We start from the raw sequence: 25372 nt of genomic DNA on the forward strand, positions 1-25372 counted from the left end.
GGTTTGCCACAACAGTAATTTATTCTCCCAGAATTCTGGAGGCCAGAAGTCTGAAATCAAGGTAGCAGAGCCATGCTCCATCTGAAGACTCTAGGGAAGAATTTTTCTTTCATTGCCTCCTTCTGGATTCTGGGGGCTCCCAGCAATTCTTGGCATTCCGTGGCTTGTAGCTACAAGGGTCTCACTGTGTTGCCCAGTCTGGAAATGACAGGTGCACACCACCACACCTGGCTAATTTTTTTTCTTCTTTTTTATTGTAGAGATGGGTTTTTACCATCTTGCCTAAGCTGGTCTTAAACTCCTGGGCTTAAGCGATCCTCTCACCTCAGCCTCCCAAAGTGCTGGGATTACAGGCCTGAGCCACTGTCCCCCACCCACCTCTCCTCTTTTTATAAGAACATCAATCATTATATTTAGGGCCCACCCTAATTCAGTAGGACTCATGTAAGCTTAACTAATTACATCTGCAAAGACCTTATTTCCTAATAAGATCACATTCTGAGGTTCCAGGGGACACAAGTTTTTGGAGAGATATTATTTACCCACTACACCAGAGCTTTGGGATCCAATCAGGATTTTGTAACCCAACCCCTGGGATTTAGGATCAGTCTCCTGCCTCTTCCTTCCCCTGTCCCTGTCATCTGGGACGACCTTGCTCCAGGCTCACAGCTTTACTCTAAGAGGGACTTAAAATAGAATTTCTTCTCAGGTAGCTGCTCTGGCCTAGCCAATCAACCATCTTTCTGCAGTGCTTTTCAAAAAACCAAACTTTCTGTTTCCCTATGAGCTTCTGTACTCTCTAGCCTTTCCTATTTCCATAGCAACTTTTTGGCTCAGCCAGTTTTAATCAAAGCACCTCAAATTCCAATACGGCCGTACATGCACTATTTCAATTCCCATGGAAAACATAACTCCAAGTTTTAACAATAATAGGTCTGGGTCTTTCTTTTAGGATGCTTCAATAATTCATTAGTGATGGCTCTCACAATATCCTTGGAACTTGACCATCAAACAAGGAAAAATGGTCTCATTTTATTTATTTATTGTTTTGTTTTATTGATTCCTCTTCTTGTTATGAAGGCTGGAAATAGCTGGCCAAGCACCTGGCACAGGATTGTGGCTGATTCTTTTAATTCTAGATATTTTAATTGATGTAATGACTGTGATATGATTTAGGCCATAGAGGATGGAGCTGATCCTCTGTGCCAGTCAGATGCCATCTGGAGAATTTGATTCCTTTCTGAGAACCCCTTTTTAAGAGAGGCAGAAACACGGTCACTTTCCTAGCCAGTCCCAAGCAATGATTTATGTTTGGTTCATTCTTTGGAAACAAGGATTGGGCAGGTGCATCACCTGTTCTATTTCAGGTTATTCAAAAGCTTATTTTCCATCTCCCTAAAGAATAGAATCAAGATGTGGGTTTGAGCTACAACCCAAAGAATTTTGGTTACATAAGAAAAAAAACTTCCCAATAGCTGCCTTAGAATGAACTCTACCTTTACTGTTTTCTCTAGGCTTAAAGTCAAATCTATTTGCTCTACATGGTTTTGAATGGTTTTGAGTGGGTTCATCAAAAGTCCAAATGCATTCTCTGGATGGTATTTAGGACTAGCAAAGAGTTGAAGCAGCTGGTACCCTCTGGAAGTCTCAGTGTTTACCAGGCTGAATCCATAGCTGCCTTTGGCCATGTATGTTTGAATTTTAGAGGCTTAATAACAACATTCTATACTAGTTATGGTCCCTGCAAGAAAAGAATCCATCTGAGATGGTCCAAACGAAAAGACTCTGATGAAGGAGCTACTGCAGAGGTGTGGACAGGGCTAAGGAAACAAATAAGATTTGCCAGAGCTTTGAGGGAGAAGCAAGAAACCATTGCCGCTAGGGACCAAAGAGCCAAGGGGCAGGACGTAGAGTTACCTGAACCCAGTGAGAGCAGGAAGCATGGAAGAGGTGACCTCCATCAGGAACTGTAGGGATAGTGCCAAAGCAGAGAGGGAGCATGGATGAAATCCTTGACCTTGTTGTCCTCCTACCCACCAAAATCCTGCTAGTGACTTACATTGGCCAACATCAGTCAGAAGCTGGCAAGGAGCTTAACAGAACATCCTTCACAGTCTACCTTCTGTGGCACAGAGCCAGATGGAGAAGGTCAGAGAGGATCTGGAGAGATTGGAGGCACACACCCAATTCCATCACCCCTGAACCAGTAGAGGAGAATCCAGGAGACTGAAAGGCAGAGATTCCGTGTTCAGCTATATTGCTGCTAAGCTAATTGGAGGACATGGCCTTAAGTTTGTAAAACTAATACTTCAGCCCTAGCACAAGTGAATGACTGCGATGTCTCCTAGGGGCAGGTGCCTCCCTGCATGCAGAGAATTGATCAGAAGATAGAGACTGTGGACAGACTGGCTCTGAAAGAAGTAAAGAAAGGGGCTGCTCTGAGCAGGCTGTTTTCTCTCCCAAACTCCTCCCGCCCACCCCCAACCCCACCCCCAGCACTGACTTCACTCCTTCTCCCCAGGGTCGAGTTGGTGGGAGGTGGGGGGTGGGTAGAGAGGCCAGGATCATGGCTCAGTGGGGTTTCCTTCACAAGGAGGGAAGCATGAAACCAGCCACAGGACCGTCGCCACTGCTTCCTCTCATAGGGACACCTGCACTGACCTCTTGTCTCCCCCTCCAGGGCACTTGTGTGAGCTGTTCTCTGGTGTACTGGAGATGTCCTGCTAACTCTGAGCCCACAGTGAGTGTGACAGCTTCTCGAAAGCACAGATCACCCAAGCAGCCCCACTGGTGTGGTTTCTCAACCTATCTACCTTCCTTCTTTAAAAGATATTAATTGCAACTGGGGTAATATAAGATGGGCTCTTAGCCTACTATATGGGGAATGGTAGAAAGAGATCCCACAGGCCTGTATTTGAATCCTCGTTCATTGACCCTAGAGAAGTTGTTTAACCTTCTTACTCTTTCTTCATCTGTAAATGATAATTAAAAAAAGATTCACATAGATAAAAACCCAAGCATAATACCTAAATCAAGTAGGCACTCAGTTCCTCTCTACCTTTTCCCTTTTAGGACTGTAATATTATAGATGTCCACTTTTGGGTGGTACTGGCATATTGTGCAGAACCATCTGTAAACAAGGTCTAATATTTGTTCTTCCCAAGCACTCTTCTGCAGAGACATACAAGAAATAACAAGGAAATAATACTGGGACTATCAAAAACTTCCAAGTTTAATTGAATTCTGTACACATTTATTGAGGATTGATCGTATATCAGACATAGTGCTTGGTTCCAGAGGCATGAGGATGAATAAGAAATCGTTTTATTTTGCTTTTATCTGAGAAGCTCCATCTAAAAAGGAAAACAGACAGTTGTGCAACGATCTATCATTCATACGCCAAGCACTCTATTGGTAGTAAAAAGCAAACTGTTCTAAGGCAAAAATGATGATAGAAATTTTTGCCTATAAGTTTATCATAAGAAAGAACTTACAACCAGAAGTGGCATTAAACACTAGAATAGATCACTAGGGAAGGTTATGAGCTCTTTAATGTGATTCTTTTATGAAGTATTTAGTAAAGCAAAACATTAAAATTAAATAGGTGCAGGTGTTCAGATATTTATTTTGCTTAATGAAGTCATTACCCCTGAGTCCTTCAGGATGCTGTCAACCAGGGAATGTGAGAGGGAGGAGAAGAGGAAATTGTGTTGGCTGGTGTCACAGTGATTGCTGTGTGCCAGACATTGTTCTAAATGCTTTATGCAGCAGCCCCACGCGGTAGGTATATTATCACCATAACCAATGTATGATTGGGGCACTAAGGCAAGGAAACACAAACTGCCTTGTACAAGGTCACACAGCTGAAGTGGCAGAACGATGATTTGTTCTGCTCTGCATGTTTAATCACCATTCTAGATTGTCTCAGCCCAGGGAAAGAGAAGGAAGAGGGAAAAGAAAGGGAAATTAGACACATGGGTAGGAGCCAAAAGGAGCCCTCAAATTACCCCTCCCGGGAATCCTGTGACCTACACCTGGTCAATTATCCTGAGATCCCCTACAAAAGGACTATCGTGCTCCTTCCTCGGTGCCCTAGAATTCCTTCATGTAGCTAATATTTTAGGATGTTATAGCCTAGGAAATTCTCATTGCTCTCTTCTTGAGCAAGAGCCTAAGATGAAGGGGTAAGCTTGATGTCAACAATTATCTAAAACAAAATTTCAACCAGAGACTAAATTCTTGTGGCAAAACTTGAAATCAGCATTATTGTCTCATCAATATTTTCTTGATATTTTATAGATTAGGCAGCTGAGACCCACGGAGGCTACATGACTGTGATCCTAAAGTCTGTACGTGATAAGACCCATTCTCTAGACCTTATAACTTACCATCAGTGTTTCTTGGAAAAAATTATTTAACCTGTCTGGGCCTCAGTTTCCTTATCTATAAAAAATGGCATGAAAAACATCCACATAGAACTGACGAGTGAGGAACTCATCTGTGCAATGTGTCTGGCCCATAAATGGTTCTCAGTAAACATCAGTTCTAGATAATTATGAGTGGGCATCGTTGATTAGAGAATGGAAGGATGCATGTAAATGCATCTCCTAAGAGAAAAACTCAGACTATCACTATTTCACTATTTTGTTTGGCAAACCTTTCAGTGAAGTGTAGATAGACCCTTTGGGGGCTCCAAAATGTCTCTATAGGAGATCTTAGGGATGGCTGTAGATCGGAAGGGGAGACTAGACTGCATCTAGAGTGAACAGAAAATATTTTCTGCTTAGAGACATCTGCTGTGGCATGAAAGAGGGAATAAATATCTGTGGGCCATGAATGGTGCAAACTCTGGCCTGTATTCCACCGACAAGGAACAGGCCTAAAAAAGGGTGCCCAAGCTCTGATGTAGACCCAGGTCTGCTGGTGTGGTCCAGCACTCTCTCCTGACGTCAGTGGTGAAATGAAAGTGTCTGCAGAGGGTGTGCAGTGCCTGGAGGTCCTAAACACGCTGACTGCCATGCTTTCCCTCCTTGGCTTTCTCCCAGGCACTCTTCACACACAGCTGTGTCTACAGTGGCAGGTTTGGGAGCCTGAAGAGCGGCTGTGCCCGGTACTGCAATGCCACCGTGAAGGTGAGGAGTGCGTGGCCAAGGCGCAGTCTAGGCCACTAGGGCCAGGCAGCTCCAGGGCCATGCTCTTGGGTCCTAGGGTCCATGTGGTCACAGGTGGCCCATGCCTGGTGTTGTCTTCCCGCAGAGGAATCAAAGGTAGATTCTTCATATGGTGGTCAGACTCTCCCCTTCCCTGCATCACAGCCTCCCATGATTCACTACCCTCTTAACACAGATCACACTCTTGATGCTTCCCCACGTGGCCCACCCTCTGCCTGTGGCTCTGACCTGCCTCTCACCCCCATTCCCACTTCAGAGCATGCACACTTGCCATTCCCTCCCTCTGAATGCTCTTCCAGATTTCCCTGAGGCTAACTCATCTTCAGTGTCTCCATTAACCAGCCCTGTCACCACCAATCTACAGTGGTCTCCCTAGTACCCACCTGACATCACTGGATGATAACACTTTCTTTTCCCAGGACTCGCCATTCTCTGAAATGATCTTGTTTCACTATTTTTAAAATTCATACATTGACTCTTCCCTGACTTAGAAGGTTGGCTCCACAAGTGTGAGCCTCCCTGTGTCCATTTGTACATTGTTAGAGCCAGTCCTGCATCCACGGGAGGGGGCTCAGTAGAGCTGTGGTGACCAGATGACTGAGCACTACTAGCCATGCCATCAGCTGCCAAAGAAAAGGACAACCTCATAAGGAGAGGCGAATACGGTTTAGTATAATAATGAAAATTCAAATGCATCCCCTTTGAGGAATTGGTGCTCTGCTTGGGGTTTCAAAGGGCAGCACACATTTTGTTTTTCAGATTCCAAAGTGCTGCAAAGGCTTCTATGGACCCGACTGCAACCAGTGTCCAGGAGGCTTCTCAAATCCATGCTCGGGAAATGGACAGGTAAATACTGAAGACTGGCCTTCCATAAGTCAAATTGAACAATAATTTTTAAAACTTCTAAACCAAAATATGATACAATGCCGGCTACTCTTCCCAGGAAGCAAAAGAAATGACCCCTTACTAAAAGAACAGCAGGTGTGTGTCTGCAGTAGAAGGAATCTGGGTCTGGGATGGGTGATGGCGGAGAGAGATTCGGGTAATGTTGCCTCTCATCTCTGCTTCTCTACTGCGGGCTGCAGGACCTTGGGTAACTCAACAGGGATCTCTGGGCCTCACATTCCTCCTGCGGGAGGTATCAGGGTTGACCTGCATTGATCTTCAAGATTCCTTCCAGAACTAAGATTTTATGATAGTTAAAAAATAGCTCTGCCTCATAATTGCTTTTTTGAACCTATGAGCAAAACCTAGTGAAATGTAACAGCCAAAACTTAACTCATCTAGCTTGGAGGCAAAAGTAGCTGTGGTTCATACAGGGAAATTATACATCTGTGCATTTAATAAACCCGCCTCTAAAACATGGCTTTTTCAAGGGGAATGTACAGCCATGAGTGGGGACACCATGCGGACAAGGAGAATAGGGAAAGGCCAGTACTAATGACTGTGGCCAGGGGTTAAAACGCCCCACACCCAGCACTGATGTCAATCAGCACACATGACTTTGCCAGAGCTAGGAAGGTGGAAGGCAAATACGTTTATCACTGAAGAGAGAAAACACTGTAGTTTGGAGTCACAGAGCTGAGCAGGTGAGACTGTAAAGACAAGCCAGTCACTCATTCTGGAGGCCCCTGTCTTATCACTTAGCCCTTAAGCATTGTTGAAAGGTTCCCAGTTCAGCATTGTGATGCCCCCTTGAGTGACTTCCCTTAAAGTTCTAAATCCCGGATCGGATTCCCAAGCTCGGCACTGCTTTAGCATCCTCCCTGATATCACATGACTCCACTTTCCACAAGGAGTCCCAGAGGGTCATGTCAGGTGGGATTTAATCTGAAGTCAAAGAAGTCAGGCTATGAAATGAAAACACCTGAGAAGTACGTGTCCTAATGGCCCACGGGCCGTGCCTTTGCTCCCAGTGTGCAGATAGCCTCGCTGGCAACGGGACGTGCATCTGCGAGGAGGGCTTCCAAGGCTCCCAGTGTCAGTTCTGCTCTGATCCCAATAAATACGGACCTCAGTGTAACAAAAGTAAGTGGCACTTCCAGAGCTTCCTTCCACTCCTAAGCAAGGTTCCCTCTCACACTGCAGCAGGCTACTGGTGCAAGGCTGGTGTCTGGGGACCCCTTTGCTTGAGATACGCCATCATCACAGAGCATTCATTAAGCTTTGGTTCTCAAACTGGAGCGTGTGTCAGAGGGCTGATCCCCAACCCTGCCGGTGAGCCCCACCTGCAGAATTTCTGATTCAGTAGGCCCCAGCGGGTCTTCAGAATTTGCATTGCTAACAAGCTACTGGGGCAGGGACACCAACACTGCTGGTCTGCGAAGCACATTTTGAAGACCGCTCTCCAAAGGTTTCTCCACATTCTTGAAGTGATAGTGAGCTCTATATCAAGAAACAGACTCAGGCCAAACACAGTGACTCACACCTGTAATCCCAGCACTTTGGGAGGCTGAGGTGGGTGGATCACTTGAGGTCAGGAGTTTGAGACCAGCCTGATCAACACAGCAAAACCCTATCTCTACTAAAAACACAAAAATTAGCCGGGCGTGACGGCAGGTGCCTGTAATCCCAGCTACTCTGGAGGCTGAGGCAGGAGAGCGGTTTAACCCAGGAGGCAGAGGTTGCAGTGAGCCGAGACTGAGCCACTGCACTCCAGCCTGGGTGACAGTGAGACTCTGTCTCAAAAAAAAAAAAATCAAATTCACTCCCTACCTTTCGGGCAGACCCCTTCCATCAACTCCTTTATTTGCAAGGCCTGTGGCCTTGGGCAAGTTACTATACTTCTCTAGGCTTCAGTTTCTTCATCTGTAAAATGGGGATGATAATAATAGCAAGTACCTTTTAAGGTTAATACAACTTATAAACGGAAAGCCCTTGCCTTCGAACCACGCCTAGTACAAAATATGTGCCACAAATACTATCTCACTATTATTATTTATTATTGTTGGTGCTGTTAGTACAGTGACATAAATGTCAAGAAGCTTGTAGAACATGTAGGCATTGAAAAAAATGAAGTTATGCAACCTCAGAAAATTCATTCTGTTCTTTAAAATGACATCCTGTGTATATTTAAATAAACATACATTTTTTTGACATATATTTCTAAGCTAACAGCTCGTTGTAGAGTCAGACCAACCTGAAGTCCCCACGCTCCAGCCTACCAGCCGTCTGATCTCAGAAAAAGGCTATTTCTTCACCCATAAAATGAAGATAATACTGGTACCTACATTATAGGTTGCTGACAGGATTAAATTAGACCATAATTTGGGGCTTTTAGCACAGAGCTTACACTGAGCAAGTCATCAATAAGCAAAGCCGCTCCTCTTACTATTGCTACTAACTCCGTGCATTTGTTATGAAACACACAACCCTTCCGCTCTCCTACCTTATTTGGTCTTCACAGATAACTCTCAGGATGGATGGGAAAGCAGAGCACAGCAGGGTCGAGGCTGCTGAATCCTTTCCAATGTTCTTTTTGCCAAATTAGATTTCCACATTAGAGGAAGAAAAAAAATCAGGGTTCATCCCAAGGCCTGACGATGTTGGCATTTGTCTGAGGCCAGCCGGGCAGGACACCAAGGCTGGGATGGGGTGGGGGCTTCCAGCTGTCACACCTCTCATTCCAGGGCTACAGCGGCACACAGTCTCACACAGGGGTCTCCTTCCTTGCAAATGAAGCACTGACTTCCCTAAAATTGTATACAAATTATTTTTGGTTTTAAATCCGGCTGTGGTTTTCCAACCCTGCTCACTTGTGTTGGTCTTCTCTTTCCTGGATGTTGGCTCCAAGCACCCACACGAATTCCTCTCCCATGGGTCCTGGCTAAACTCCAAATTCCTTTATTTTCGATCATTTTCCAAGCTCCGCCCCCCCCCATCCTTGCCAGGTGCCTCTGAAAATCTCCATGTCCTTCTTTCCACTTTCACATGCATAGGAACCTGAGTCTGATGAGGCGGCCCGTGTTACAATTTTTAAATACCTACAATTGAAAGCAAATTCAGCAGCTAAGGTTTAAAATGAGAGCAGTGATATGGAAATGCCAGTTCATGTAATGATCTACGGTGTTTACACAGTCACGAACAGAAATGGACTTTGAATCCCGGTTTAAGTTTCTGCCTGGGAATTTAGCAGCAAGTCGGGCAGTTTGCTTCCTCTCTCTGGGCCTCAGCTTCCTCATCTGAAAAATGGGGGTTATAAAAGTACCTACCTGCTGGGCCTGGTGACTATGGTGCATGTGGAAGGCTGACCCGGTGCCTTAAATGAAGTCGGTGCCCAAATATTGCCTATTGGTTATCATTGGTTTGCTGTGACAGAGTGAAAAACCAACACATTAGCTACGTATCAGGAGCCCTGCCAGCATGGGAAATCACTTCTATTTATTCCAGAATATCTTCATGAAAGGCAAGAAGTTTCCAGGCTAAACTCTCCAACCAGGAATAGTTGAAAATGGAGCTCCTTGGCCTCTTTCAAAGTGTCACATCCTCTTTCCCACACCCCACACACATATAGATAAAAAGGAGTTCTTTTTTCTTTTGTTTCATTTTGTTTTGTTTTTGAGACAGGGTCTCACTCTGTTGACCAGGCTGGGGTGTAGAGGTGCAGTCATAGCTCACTGCAGCTTCAAACTCCCAGGCTCAAGTGATCTTCCCACCTCTCAGCCTCTCCAGTAACTGGGACCACAAGCACACACCATCATGCCCGGCTAATTTTTGTATTTTTTTGTAGAGACTGGGTTTCGCCATGTTGCCCAGGCTGTTCTCAAACTCCTGGGCTCAAGCAATCCTCCCACATCAGCCTCCCATTGTGCTGGGATTACAGGCATGAGTCACCATGCTCAGTCTTAAAGGAGTTCTGAGACCAAGTTCTTCCCCTCCTGGGTGGGACAAGCAAGCTCTCCAGGGCTGTCCCAGGCACTCTGAGAACACTTGAGACTCCAAGAAATAGCCCCCTGAGTCTTCCCCCAGCTCAGCCCCGAGACTCTGCTTTGACAAGAGTGAGTGGGGGTGAGAGGAGGTGGTCCCTGTCCTCCAGGGTGCTCTGCCTCAGTGCTCGGCTTGTCCCCAACGCCTGGACGGATGTCCCTCCTCCTCCTCTTTCAGAATGCCTGTGCGTTCATGGAACATGCGATAACAGGATAGACAGCGATGGGGCCTGCCTCACCGGCACATGCAGAGATGGCTCTGCTGGGAGACTCTGTGATAGGCAGACCTCAGCCTGTGGGCCCTACGTGCAGTTCTGTCACATCCACGCCACCTGTGAATACAGCAATGGGACAGCCAGGTAGGTCTGTGAGGGGATGGCCCTTAGTGACACTAAGTCACTGTGTTACCTGTAGACAGACCCAACCCATATCTGAACTCTGAACTGAGGCCTGTTACCTCCAGCTGACAGTGTGGTGTTTGTGAAAAGGACCTCAGTCTGAGCTGGGTTTCAATTGCAGCACTCCCTGCTTTGAAACTTACCAGCTGTGTGACTGTGGGCAAGGTACTTAACCTCTCTGAACCTCACTTTCCTCAACAGAGTGAGGGTGATGATACCTACCAAGCAGGCCAGTTGTAGAGATTAGCAGAACTGAATGCAAAATCACCTAGCACCAGAGCTAGCACATCAAAGATGTTCCATCATGGAAACCATAATTATTATCACCACGTATGTGAAAGAAATGAAGATTTGTCCACCAACTTTCCAATCTTTGAAGACACCTTTGCTTTTTAAGGCCGTTAATGATTTCTTCCCTGTTAAAGGCATCTTGCAGGAAATTGGGTCTTTAACCAATAGGCTGCCATTTGTTTCCTTGATACTGTCTAGCATTCTGCAGTGGGTTTGAGGGGGAAAATGCCAGAGGAAATGTACCTCTCTGGAAATATCTAGCTCCAAGGCAGTAACCACCTAAAATATCCTGGGAAATGCAGAGGGTGTCTGGAATTCTTGGTCCTCTTCTTGCACTGCTTTTCTTAATTTCTAAAATTTTATTTTATGTAGTTGTTTTGGTCTGCCTCTCCCACCAGACTGTAGGCTATGAGACAAGAGACTGTTTTTCCACAGTTGTACAATAGAAACGCCTTTTCCTAAGGAGTTAGGATCTATATCAGTGCATAAGGCAAAACCACATGTAATCAAAATTACCCCCGAAACCTATTAAATCATCCGCCGAGGACTGTCGGCATGGGTCTGTATGAACTATGTTGCCTTAGGTAAATCAAACATTATTGGAACAGATCAACCTATTTCTTCATTTGGACACCAGATAATGTATTTTGTTCCTCTAGGAAACTTGATACATGAAATATATATATTTTTTAATTTTTGTAAGGCACGGATGACTGAATTTGCAGTAGGACGTGGCGGTACAATGTCCCCAGCATCTATCATAGGGCACTCAATCAATATTGGTTGAACAGATGAATAAATGGGCCACCTTTAATAGTAAAAGTATCATCACGGAACATTTTGAGAGGAGCGTCTGGAAAGGTTATGGGTCAAGAAACCAAGTCAGCTCACAGAAGAGGCACTTGAGAATGTGGTGTTGGGGGGAAAACCTCTGAGGGGCCAGAGAAGGGGAGAGGAGAAGTCTCACCTGATTGTCATTTTCAAATATTTTAAGAGCTGTTGTATAGAAGACAGAGTAGAGCTCTTCTTTGCTGAACCAGAGGTAATAACTAGTATTGAGCAGGAAGAGTTATAAAGAGGCAGGGTCTGGTAAAATAAGAGCAGGTGTAAGGTGTTGAGCCTTATGATCTGCAAGTGCTCTGCTAAATGCTCGGTGTGCATTCGCTCATCTAACCTTCAGCCTTATATGGGAGGTATTAGGCCCATTTTCCTCACAAGAAATAAGATCTCTCCGTTGTTAAGGGACTCGTGCAGAGACACAACTGCTAAGAAGTGGGCGGGCTTCATTTCCACCCAGGTGTATCTGATTGCAGACCCCAGCAGTACCCCGACCACATTTGAGCACTGGCTTCCTCCACAGGAGCAAACGATGGAGCCATTCGGCCAGGAACTGGCTCATCTCTAGCTGGCTGGCTCTCTTCTGGGTCATTGGTGCTTATTCTGGGGCTGATTTTGCACACTCTCCTTTGCAGTTGTGTTTGCAAAGCAGGATATGAAGGAGATGGAACTGTATGTTCTGAGATGGACCCTTGCACAGGACTAACTCCAGGAGGCTGTAGCCACAATGTGAGTACTGGTCTTCATTTCCAACCTGCCTGGTTTCTTTATTTGTTGAGACAAAGTCTCACTCTGTCGCCCAGGCTGGAGTGCAATGGCACAATCTTGGCTCACTACAACCTCCGCCTCCTGGGTTCAAGCGATTCTCCTGCCTCAGCCTCCCGAGTAGCTGGGATTACAGGGGCATGCCATCACCCCTGGCTAATTTTTGTATTTTTAGTAGAGATGGGGTTTCACCGTGTTGGTCAGGCTGGTCTCAAACTCCTGACCTCATGATCCGCCCACCTCGGCCTCCCAAAATGCTGGGATTACAGGCGTGAGCCACCGCGCCCAGCCCTGCCTGGCTTCTTGTTGGCTTTTTTCAGTTGGTTGGTTGGATTTTTTAGGAAATCCTAAGGAAAGACATTCCACAGGTCAGTGTCTGATGACTTTTCATATGTGTGAAGCATTTGTGTTTAAACCTTGAATTTTTATTTTATTTTGACACAGGGTCTCACTCTCTTACCCAGGCTGGAGCACAGTGGTGTAATCATAGCTCACTGCCGCCTCCAACTCCTGGGCTCAAGTGATCATTTCACTGATTAGGAAAGTGGGATGTGGGGGAGTCAAGTGACTAAGTTCTGTTGTTGGTAGGGGTATAGCTAGAACCTACCATTGCTTTCACTAATTCCCTTCAATTATTGCCACCCCTACCCTACCCTAGTCACCTTCATTCCTTACCTATGGTTTAGTAACTGGTTTCTTTACTTCCTCTTACCCACAGTGCATTCTCCACTCACAGCCAGAGTGGCTTGAAGTGAATCAGATCATGTTTTTCCCAGATTTAAGCCCCTTCCATAATTTCCTCTAGCTCTGAGGATAAAATCTAGATGAAACCACCTGACCCCAGCCTACAGATTCCTTTGATTCCCTTTGAATAAGCCCCATCCCAACCCCATCCCCCTCAGCCTCATCTCAACACCATATCTTGTACCCCTCTCTCCTTCACATTCTGTCCTCCAGCCTCCTGGCAAGGCTCCTCCTGAGAGGCCCGGGAGCTGATATCGTGGAGCTTGGGTTCCCACATTATACAGACCTGGGTTCATGCCTTTTTATAGCTGCATGACCTTGGGCAACACCTGTTTCCTTAGCTATAAAATAGAGATAACAATACTTTCCTCAAGATGGTGGTTTACACCTGCAAAACAATATAAACAGTCCCTGGCTTAATAACTAACACAGTGATGTTAGTGGCCATAAGCTGGCCAGCTCCAAGCAATTTTGTTCTTTAAATTACCTAATCTTTTCATGAATCTCAATGTAAATTAAGCATTTCCACCTCAATGCAAATATGTGCTTCTGGGACATATGTCTGGAAACTCTCTCTTACTTTTGGAATCATGTGGCTGCGCTGAGGATTCAGAGGCTTTGCTTTTTCTTTTCCTCCTGCAGGCAGAATGCATCAAAACTGGCACGGGCACCCACACCTGCGTGTGTCAGCAGGGCTGGACAGGGAATGGGAGAGACTGCTTGGAGATCAACAACTGCCTGCTGCCCGATGCAGGCGGCTGCCACGACAACGCAACCTGTTTGTACGTGGGTCCCGGGCAGGTAGGTTGGATGTCATGGGAGCAAAGAGAAAGCAGGAAGCATGCAGTGACTTTTCTTTCCCCTCAGGACAGAAGTACTTTGGCTAGAACTTACTGCAGCTTTTTTCAGTCATTCGTGGCAGTGAACACGGGTTCATTGCCACAACAAACCTGTGATGTATTATTGTCTCATCTTATAGAAAAGGAAACTGAGGCAATGAGAAGCTAGTTGCATAAATCATAGAAAATAAATAATAGTGCAAGATTTGCACCCAGTGTGACTCCAGGGCTGCCCTCTTAGTCACCATCCTGGACCAACCTTATATTTCTATAGCTCTGTAGCCTATTGATCACTTTCACTCACTGTCATTTAATAGAGAACGAGGCAGAGAAGGCTACTGCTTAAAAATTAATCAGCTCCAGGGGAGGGGCTACCAACTAAACTAGGATTGTGGCAATGAGAAAACAGGCAACTGATAAGGCTCCCTCCCCCCACCCATCCCCACCTGCTTCCACCCCTTTCCACAGGTAGGACCCACAGGTGTGTTTATAATACAGGGCTAAGGAGGTCAGAACACATGGAAGATGGGAACTGGGATTTGAAATCAACCCCCTTATCTTTTGAATCTTGATACAGTTTCTCACTTTTATGTTTTAGGCTGAACTTTTTTAAAGACCTACAAATTATTTTCTGCTCTTTGAGAAATGTATTTCTTCCCACGATGAGGGCTCTGCCTGAGGAAAGCCTAACTTTGCTCACCATGATATCTCCCACTTGACCCCCAGCCTTTTGGTTCTCAGACCTCTCATTTCTGTGCACAAGTTAATAATCAGAGAAACACGGAGCTTGAGTGGAACTTGATGAGATAGTAAAGCCCACCTCCTACCTTCCCTTTCCTTCATGGAGGAATTTACCCAGACAAATGGAGATCTGCCCTATTTAAAAATATCCAAGAAGGAAGTTTTTAGGGCTTCCCTCTGTGGCTTTAGGCATCATTCCCACTCACTTCTCCATTCTGCTAGGAATGAGTGATGGAACATCGTTCCTGTGGGCCAGTGCAGGGCTGGACACTTGTGCAGAGACAGTCAGAAGTGTTGGAGCTCCTCTGGGAGCTCCTAACTACCAGCATTAGTGATCTGTACAGAACTCTTTCCAAAGAGACCCCCACAGGGGGTTAAAAGGTGGTCAACATGGGCCAGGCGCTGTGGCTTAACACCTGTAATCCCAGCACTTTGGGAGGCCAAGGCAGGTGGATCACCTGAAGTCAGGAGTTCGAGACCAGCCTGACCAACATGGAGAAACCCCATCTCTACTAAAATACAAAATTAGCCGGGCATCATGACGCGTGCCTGTAATCCCAGCTACTTGGGAGGCTGAGGCAGGAGAATTGCTTGAACCTGGGAGACGGATGTTGCAGTGAACTAAGATCGCACCATTGCACTCCAGCCTGCACAACAAGAGCAAAAAAAAAAAAAAAAAAAAGGTGGTCAACATGTTTAGGAGCAAGGGTTAAAAAATTGAACTGCTTGGCTAAGAGCATGGCATGATCTCACCCTAGCCCACCTCCCACTCTTGAAAACTGGTGGGAGATGGAAGTACTACACCCAGGCAAAGCCTCGACATTGACATCTGTCTATTTACAGCTGGGGTTAATTATTTCAATAGACCACAGAAGGTGCTTCTCAGGGAGTGACAGTTGGCAATGAGACAGAGATAGAAAATGTGTGTCAGGGAGAAATCTTTCAGTTATAACAGAAAACTCAATTGTGCACTACTTGTGGAAATGTAAAATGCTACAGCTGCCATGGAAAATAGCACAGCAATTCCCCCAAAAAATTAAAAATAGAATGACCATATGCTCCAGCAATTCCACTTCTGGGTATACACCCAAAAGAATCAAACGCAGGGACTCAAGCAGATATTTGAGCACCCGTATTCATAGCAGCATTATTCACGGTAGTCAAAAGGTGAACACAACCCAATGGCCATTGCCAGATTAATGGATAATCAAAACGTGGTATATGTATACAATGGAAGAGCAATCAGCCTTAAAAAGGAAGAAAATGCTGACACATGCTGCAACATGGGTGAACCTTGAAGATGTGTTGCTAAGTGAAATAAGCCAGAGACAGAAGGACAAATGCTATGTGATTCCCCCACTCTGAGGTTCCTAGAGTAGTCAGATTCATAGAGACAGAAAGTAGAATGGTGGCTGCCGGGAGCTAGAGTGGGGAGAGGAACGAGGAGTTATTGTGTAACGGGTATGGACCTTCAGTTTGAGAAGATGAAAACAAGTTTGGAGAAGGATGGTGATGATGTGTTGTACACAAATGTGAATATATTTACTACATAGGTACACAAATGTGAATATACTTTACATTTTTAAATGGTTAAAATGATACATTGTCTCATACATATATTTACTTCAATTCTTAAGAAAAAGCTGGTTTAAAAAGGGAATGTTTTGGCCCACGTGACTCTAAAGTCCATATATGGATCTGGCTGCAGGCACAACATGATTCAGGGCTCAGAAGGCAGCAAAAGGGTCTGTCTCTTGGCTCAGCTTCTTCCCGGGTTCCTGGGGTGAGGGATGACCTCCAGCCACTCCAACTTATACCATCGGAATACTTAGTTAAGCAGAATGGAGTACGTTTACTGGTAACTTCCTCCAAAAACCCAGGATTCATTCTTTCATTGACTCAGATCGAGTGCATCCACACCCATCCTCATTTCCTACCACTCCCATCAGCCCTCGCGCCCAATTACAGAAATCTGGCCAGGGGAGGCCCAGGGTGGAAGATGCAGTGATGAGCACAGGCCAAGGCCCTGCACCCCACCCTGGGGTGGAGGAACCAGCCACATTTTTATCGTGTGGACTGGGAGAGGGGGAGTGATGGTGTCCTCAGAGCCAAATGGTGTGCAGTGTCCAGGAAGAGAGAGAACAGATGCTGGCCAGACAAAATAAAACAGATGTTCCCATATCTATTCATTTGCTCGTTCATCCAACACTTCTCAAGTGCTTACACCCACTCAGCTACTAAGCTCAGTGATGAAGATAAGAGATTACCGTGGCCAAGGGCCCTCAGCCAGACTTGAAGAAATGAGATCTTGTGCGAGGCGACAGGCAAACCTATGTATAACGTTAAAGTGATAAATGTTGTAAAAGTCACATAGGGTAAGTCGCATGGTCCGGTTGTTCCACGGCATTTGAGGGCTGCTTTCCTATTTATCCTTCTGATTTCTCTGACAGCAGAACCTGCTCATGGGTCTGGAGAAAATTAGCTTTAAAATGTGGCTGCAGGAGTCTTAACTGTGAAAAAGCTCACTGCAGTCTTATGTCTTGCCAAGCACTCAGTAAATGATTGCATTCATTTTTGACGCACTTGAGTTGGCAGATTGCACTTGAGAAAAGGGAACAAAATGCCTTGGTGTCTGTATTAGCTTTCTGGGGCTGCCATACGAAGTGCCACAAACTGGGTGGCATAGAACAACAAAAGTGTATTGTTTCACAGCTGTAGAGGCTGGAGGTCTGAGATCAAGGTGTCCTCAGGGTTGGTTCCATCTGACAGCTGTGAAGGAGAAGCTGTTCCATTCCTCTCTCCTAATTTCAGGTGCTTTGCTGAGAATCCTTGGTGTTGCTTGGCTTGTGGACACATCACCCTGTTCTCTACCTTCGTGTTCAGATGCTGTTCTCCCTGTGTGTGTATCTGTCTCCAAATTCCACTCCCCCCCAACTTGTATTTTATTTATTTTGAGACAGTCTCGCTCTGTCACCCAGGCTGGAGTGCAGTGGCACGATCTCAGCTCACTACAACCTCCACCTCCCAGGTGCAGCGATTCTCCTGCCTCAACCTCCCAAGTAGCTGGGACTACAGGTGCACATTGCCACGCCCAGCCAATTTTTGTATTTTTAGTAGAGACAGGGTTTCACTGCGTTGGCCAGGATGGTCTTGATGTCTTCACTTCATGATCTGCTCGCCTCGGCCTCCCAAAGCCCCCTTTTTATTAATATAAGGATACTGGTCTTACTGGATTCAGGGCTCACCCTACTCCAGTATGACCTCATCTTAACTAATTATATCACAACAACCCTATTTCCAAATAAGGTCATATTCTGAGGTACTGGAGGTCAGGACTTCAACAAATGAATCTGGGAATAAGAGGACACTGTTCAACCTACTGTAATGTGTGTCTCCTCTCTGCTCTGTCTTCCTTTTTGCAGACAAACTTGAAAAACATCCTGATGGGAAGATGGGAAAAGAGGGGGGTTCTCTTTGTGGTGTTCTATAAGAAACAGAATGGACCAAAAACCCAGGATTCGTTCTCTTTCATTGACTCAGATTGAGTGTCCACATCCATCCTCTTTCCTGACACTCCCATCAGCCCTTGTGCACAATTATAGAAATCAGGCTGGGGGAGGATCGGGACTTCTCTTATGTCTAGGATTGCCCTCAGCTGGGACTAGTTGGCTTGGAAACTTTTAGACTTTCCAGATAGGCACAAACCTTAATTACCAGGAATGCTGCTTTAAAAAGATAAACCATGCTGGAGCCAAATGTTTCTAAATTGAACAAAGTGCCTCACAAGCTAGCAATGGCCTCATGTATACATCTCCACCAAGTGGATACCCCATAGCTTGCTTGACCTTTCTCATTAGGCAGAAAGGCTATCCAACGTGATGCTTTTTAGGGCCCAAGTTCTCTCTGAGACTATCTCCATAGGCCCCTCTGGAGAAAAGAATTCAGGAAGAGGCTGGGCACGGTGGCTCACGCCTATAATCCCAGCATTTTGGGAGGCCGAGGCAGGCAGATCATGAGGTCAGGAATTTGAGACCAGCCTGACCAACATGGTGAAACCCTGTCTGTACTAAAAATACAAAAGTTAGCCAGGCGTGGTGGCGTACACCTGTAATCCCAGCTACTTAGGAGGTTGAGGCAGGAGAATCATTTGAACCAAGGAGGCAGAGGTTACAGTGAGCCAAGATCATGCCAGTACACTCCAGCCTGGGCAACAGCGAGATTCCATCTCAAAAATAAATTCAGGAAGAGAGTACCAAGAAACTATCATATTGGAAAATGTAATGTAGAATATGGAGATTAGTAACTCTAGAATTTGAAGTATATCAAGCAAAGACATTAATTAACCTGTTCTCTGGGAGAGCCAAACAGCTTCAGTTTCCATAGGACGTTTCTCAGTGCTGTGTGAGGGCAACACATGGAAGGCACTTGCCTTCAATAATCCCCTTGAGGCCGGGCGTGGTGGCTCACGCCTGTAATCCCAGCACTTTGGGAGGCCAAGGCGGGCGGATTACAAGGTCAGGAGATGGAGACCATCCTGGCTAACACGGTGAAACCCCGTCTCTACTAAAAATACAAAAAATCAGCCGGGAGAGGTGGCGGGTGCCTGTAGTCCCAGCTGCTCGGGAGGCTGACACAGGAGAATGGCATAAACCCGGGAGGCGGAGCTTGCAGTGAGCCGGGATCGCACCATTGCACTCCAGCCTGGGCTACAGAGCGAGACTCCGTCTCAGACAAATAATAATAATAATAATAATCCCCTTGACTCTGTTCTTAAAATTATAGAATGAGTGTGAGTGCAAGAAAGGATTTCGAGGAAATGGGATTGACTGTGAACCAGTAACTTCATGCTTGGAACAGACCAGGAAATGTCATCCATTGGTGAGTTATTTAACCTTGGTTTTCCTTAAAAAAAAAAAAGCTTGAGAAAGAAAGATTATTTCCTGTCTGGCCTAGTAATGAACAAAATCTCTTACCCCCAAAAGGGAATCTCTAAGCAGAATGTGAGTAGTTATAGCAACTTCTACTTCATTCCAAAGCTTGGAAGAACCAACATACGACTTCCAGGTAAAATACAGAAGTTATGGTTAAATTTAAATTTGAAGTAAGTAACAAATAATCTTTAAACTCAAGTAAGTCCCAAATATGGCATGGGATAAACTTATACTAAAATTATTCATTTTTCACCTAAAATTGAAATTTAACAAGTCATTCAATATTTTTATTTGCTAAACCTGGCACCTCTAAACCAACAGTTTAAAGGATACTTTGAGAGGTAACCGGACTTCCATTTCGAATGTCACAACAGGGTTTTGCTTATGTTATCGGTGAAAATGCCCATTCAAGGGTACACGGTGCCTTGTTCTTCAACTTTGAAAGATCAGGCTAAGGTATTAGGGCTGGGGGTGGTTATACTTTCAAAAGAACATCACTAAGCAGAACATAGGAACCAATGAAGTCTGATGCCTTAATCAGTGTTTGGGGTTCCAAGTAACAGAGTCCATACAGAAAATAAATTTGTTGGGAGGACCCCCAGGGTAGCTCTGGGAATCCAGAGGCAGGAAGTATGGCTAGACTTTCCAAGAGCCCAGAACCAGGACATATGAAGACAGCAGGATCACCAGAATCTAAGCAGTTTCTTTCCCCCATCCTCTGAGACGATGTGACCTCTCATTTGACTTCCCTCTGTGCATTTTCTTTCTCTCTGCCTTTCTCTTCCCGAACTTGTAGTACTTCTGTGTACATCTTGAGGTAAATGGTTCCCCCACCATCAATGATGCCCTCTAATTTATCAGCACCCCATGTCCCAATTCAAAATGATAGAGGAAAGGATCTAACTGGCCCAACTGGGCCCAGGTACCCACGTGTGAGTCAGTCAACTGTGGCCAAGAAGTGGGATTGTTATGAACGTAGCTGCCAGGGCCCACCCCTAGTATGTGTGCAGGGTGAGGCATGGGGGACTAATTCTGGTAGAAGAAAAATAAGGAGGGCGATGCCCCCAAGGTGTCTGTTACCCAAGAATTTTGCAAAGCTGAAGGAGCTCTAACACTCTTGCTTGATTTAAAGCCCAACCAAGCCCTGACATTCCAGATGTGAGTAGCTATTGCAAGTTTCATTCCATTCCAAAACTTGGAAGAACCAACATAGGGTTGCCAGATAAAATGCAGGATACCCAGTTGAATGTGAATTTCAGATACACAAGTATGTGTTGAAAAATCTTTCAGCACAAGTATGCCCCAAATATTGCACGGGACAAACGTATACTCAAACTTATCATTTATCTGAAACTCTCATTTAACTGTGCATCCTGTATTTTTTTATTTGCTAAATCTGGCAGGGATGAGAATAAATAATTTTTAATTGTAATTAATAGCTGCATCAAACATGCAGACAGGAGATTTTCATTGCAACACTAAAGGGTCTGTGGGTTACTTCTACCATCTTTCATCCCCAAATTTGCAGTTCTGATCTTAGATGGAGCCTGTTGTCTCATAGATGTAACTCAGGTCTAACGCTTTTGTTGGGGTAACCATTTCTTTCATCTTGGTTTTCTCAGGCAAACTGTCAGTCTACTTCTTCTGGTGTCTGGAGCTGTGTTTGTCAAGAGGGCTATGAAGGAGATGGCTTTTTGTGCTATGGAAACGCAGCAGTGGTAAGTCATCTATGATGAACTCAATGATAAAGACAACCCTTAAACCTCGTAGCTAAGGTGTTTTTAAAGTGATCTATTGACATATCTTTTGCTGCAGGAGATTTTACATGAAGCAAGCTGTTTCTCGCAAATGACATATGTGCTCTCTGGGTCACATGTTTTCTACAGGCTGAAGGCAGCTGGCTTCTATTTGGCAGCTTCTGTGTACCAAGCAGTCCTTACTTCTCTTTCTTGATACTCTACCTGTTTCCATTCTCAGACTTCCCAAAGGAGCAACTAACTGGCCTCTGCTGGGTTCACTGGGCTCTCCTGTCTGGGCTAACCTTTGCTTACCCCTGCCGTGTGTGTCTGTGTGTGTGTGTGTACACGCTTCTCTATGTCAAGAATCTTGCTCAGTCCTTATCATGCAGCAGCACCCCATTTAAATCTCACAACAACCTTCTGCTACTATTATGCCCATTTTACAGGCAGGTAAACTGAGAGGCTTAGCAAAACTTGCCCAACACCCTTCAGCTCCAGAGTGAGGAATCCAGCTGATAGCTCTGATAGCTCTCAAGTGCAGAGCACAAATATTTAACCACCAGTGTAGAACATTCTATCTGTACAGCATGAGCCACACTAAATCAGCATTGCTCCTACATTTTTCTGTTTTGACCATAAACTTTTTTTTAATTTATTGAGTTAAAATATACATATATAATTTACCATCTTTACCATTTTTATGTATATAGTTCAGCGGTAATAAATACATTTATATTCTTTATTTTCTTTTCATCCCCTCCTTTCCCCTTCCCTTCCTGGTTTCTGGTAGCCACCAGTCCACTCTCTGTCTTCATGAGATCTAAGCTTTTAGCTCTTGCATATCAGTGAGAACTTGTGATATTTGTCCCTCTACAACCATAAACTCTTGAGAGATGATCTTTGTCTTGTTTCCTACATCAGTCCCATTGCTTATAAATGTTTGTCAAAATGAGAAATAAAGTCAATTGACAAATTTCCTCATCACTTACTTTTTATGCAACTCCCTGCATTTGAGTTCCTGCCCCTCCTCTCTGCCGAAATAACAAGCCTAACAATTCCCAGGACCCGCAGCCTGCGCTAAGAGTCTCACCCTAAGAACCTTGCCCTTGGGAGCCCTTGCCACCCTTCCCCTGTCACTGTCGACTGTGCCTTCTACTCACCGAGTCAGGCCAAGGAGCTGTCTCCTGACACCCAGACTGTGGCACGTTAAATCAGAACATTTTCTCTGCACTGGCCACAGACTCTGTTTCCTAAAACTCTAAAATCCTGCTTTCACGATGTCCCTGTCCTCCCACAAAAAGCAAAATTAAGTCCACAGCTTGGCTCTCCAGGCATCTCCACACAGACTTCGCTCTTGCTTTTGGTTTTTTTTCTTGAGACAAGATCTCACTCTGTTGCCCAGGCTGGAGTACAGTGGCATGATCATGGTTCACTGCAGCCTTGACCTCCCCAGGTTCAGGTGATCCTCCTGTCTCAGCCTCCCAAGTAGCTGGGACTACAAGAATGCGTCACCACACTCAGCTAATTTTTGTATTTTTTATAGAGACAGGGTCTCGCCATGTGATTCACATACCTCAAGCTCCAAGTGATTCACATACCTTGGTCTCTGAAAGTGCTGGAATGAGAGGCCTGAGCCACCATGCCCAGCCCACTTGTTTTTCTTCTAAACAGCTTTCCCCTCCAGTTTAGTCGCCGCCTCCCCAGCTCCAGGCCTGCCACATTTCTCTCTCTCCCCTCCAACTCTGGCCTTCCCACCAGCAGATCAGGTGCACCTCAGCCCTCCCCTCCCTTAAAATGTCCCCTCTAAGGGATTACTCAGGCATCTCTGCTCTTGTGTTTATTCACTTTCTTACTTTTTAACATGTGCTTGTTAACTTAATAACCTCAACTACTAGATGGAATTGACTCAGCACTGAGACTTACTGTCTTCATGTAAATTTGCATAGGAACATGATATTGACATGATATTGACATTTTGTGGTATTTAACAGTTTAAAACATATTTTCACATAAATTAATGCACTTTATTTTCATAATTCCTGGAAGAAGACTTCATCATATTCGTTTTCAGATAAAGCACTTAAGTTCTCAGAGGTTAAGTGACTTGCTCAAGATCACACAGCCAGTAAATGACAGATCCAAGAAGTAAACCCAGTCTTTTTTAATAACTGTGTTTAGAGACATTTTTTAAAAAAAACTCTGATGCCTTCAAATGTCACTGCTCTGCTAGCAATGTTGGTTATCTTTTCAAGGCTGAACTTCCCCCAGACAACTCTAGGTTGTAGAGGAGCAGGGCCACCTTTTCCCTTCAATATCTTACATCCCCTTTCATATCTTATAGCCTCCCTTCACCCCACCGCAGTTCCAGTTGCGGTGGTTCTATATATAGAGCCATATGGTTAAATTAAAGATAATAGGGGCTAAAACTTACTGAAATTACTGCATGCCAGGCTCTAATCACTTTAAAAACAACTCCTGTTTCTCATATCAAACTGTGAGTTGGAGCTTTTATTATTCCCATTTTACAGATGAGAAAATTGAGGTCCTTTGGGTAAATGGCCTAAGGAGCTAGGAAATGGTAGAAACAACATGAAAACCCATGTGGTTTGCTTCCATTGTTCTGAGCCACTACTCAACAATGGCTCTGAAACAAATAGCTCTAGGGGCTATTTGCTGAGCTCTGTGACCTCCCCCCCCCCCTTAGTGTCTAGGTAGCCGTGTTTTTATAGCCTAAATTCTGATTTGGAAGAAGCTTGAGTTGTTGCTTCATTCAAAGTTCTTGGAATTACTTCTATAGAGAATAATCAAGCCACCTTGGTGTGAAAGAAATGTGTGATTCTGTCAACATGGAAATGCAGCTAGCTGGAGCACCCATTCATGTCAGCATCAGGGAGGCAGGCCAGGAAAACAAGCCCAGCCCCAGGAAGGCTGAGTGCAAGTGACCCAGAAATGCACTGTGATTGCACTTCTCATTGTTCTTTCTCTGTTCTCTCCCATCTCTCTCTCCCTCGCTTGCACGATGTGAATAAGGAATTGTCCTTTCTCTCCGAAGCAGCTATATTTAACCAGTGGATAAATGTGAGTACATTTATTGGGACTTAGGATTGGGAATGTATATATTTTAGAAACTTGGAATGCATACAATAGAAAACCGAAAATGCAGCTGGTAAGGAGGGTAGGCGATTGTGTTGAGCAGTGTTTCTCAACCCTGGCTGCACTATGGAACCACATGGAACACATTTTTAAAACATTCCTGCATAGGTCCCACCCCTGAAGACTCGGATGTGATTGATCAGAGGTTTGCTCTGAGCATCAGCGTGGTGGGGGCAGAAGGGGGGTTCATTCATCACAGGGATCTTTTTTGTAAGTTAACATGATTCGTCATTGTAATTCACCAAGTTAGATTTGGGATTTACAGCTGCAATCTGACATACTTCACATGTGCTTAACTCTCAGCTCAACATGCCAAGAAAAGCTTTTCCCTCACCCCTGAGAAGTACGATAATAAAGAATCCAATCCCCACGCTACGCCATTGTCTCAATCTCCGTCCTCTTTGGCTGAATGGACCGAGGTGGCCGGCCCAGCCAGCCATTGCAACAAACGGTTTATCCCCTTCAAATAGACACATGCCAGATAGTCCATGCCTGGTCAGCACCCAGTCCAGGACAGCTTCCTGTTGCTTCCGTATGGGGCCTCTCTGAACCCCCCATCTCAGCATAGGTGAGAGAAGAGACCGAGCGTGCTCTCTTGGGCGTACTGACTTTCACATAGACTCGTCATTCCTGGTCTTACCCCAAAGCACGAGCTGGCCCAGTAGCGTGCTGGACCCTGTTCACACTCGCTCACGAGAGCCGATTGTGCACATTCTTCTTAACGCCACGTTTGGTGCAGTTATTTTGGTATCTTGAAATCAGCCCTGGTGGGAGTATTTACACCATAGAAATCAGTAAATACTACAAACCAGGTCTTTTTCTTTTTTTTTTTTTTTTT

At 45.1% G+C, this 25372-nt stretch overlaps 1 protein-coding gene across 1 annotated transcript in view; it reads left to right on the forward strand.

Annotated features, from left to right (window-relative positions):
* STAB2 (stabilin 2) overlaps positions 1-25372 on the forward strand; it is a 170973-nt gene that overhangs the window by 68914 nt on the left and 76687 nt on the right. The window contains exons 19-28 of the mRNA XM_011935100.1: positions 2681-2740; positions 5046-5132; positions 5931-6017; positions 7088-7199; positions 10275-10455; positions 12258-12351; positions 13774-13932; positions 19494-19589; positions 21265-21360; positions 24412-24459. Coding sequence (XP_011790490.1) covers positions 2681-2740; positions 5046-5132; positions 5931-6017; positions 7088-7199; positions 10275-10455; positions 12258-12351; positions 13774-13932; positions 19494-19589; positions 21265-21360; positions 24412-24459 — 1020 coding nt within the window. The remainder of the gene's footprint in view (positions 1-2680; positions 2741-5045; positions 5133-5930; positions 6018-7087; positions 7200-10274; positions 10456-12257; positions 12352-13773; positions 13933-19493; positions 19590-21264; positions 21361-24411; positions 24460-25372) is intronic.

This window comes from Colobus angolensis, unplaced genomic scaffold (assembly GCF_000951035.1).
Source record: "Colobus angolensis palliatus isolate OR3802 unplaced genomic scaffold, Cang.pa_1.0 Scaffold10, whole genome shotgun sequence".
Lineage (NCBI taxonomy): Eukaryota > Metazoa > Chordata > Mammalia > Primates > Cercopithecidae > Colobus > Colobus angolensis.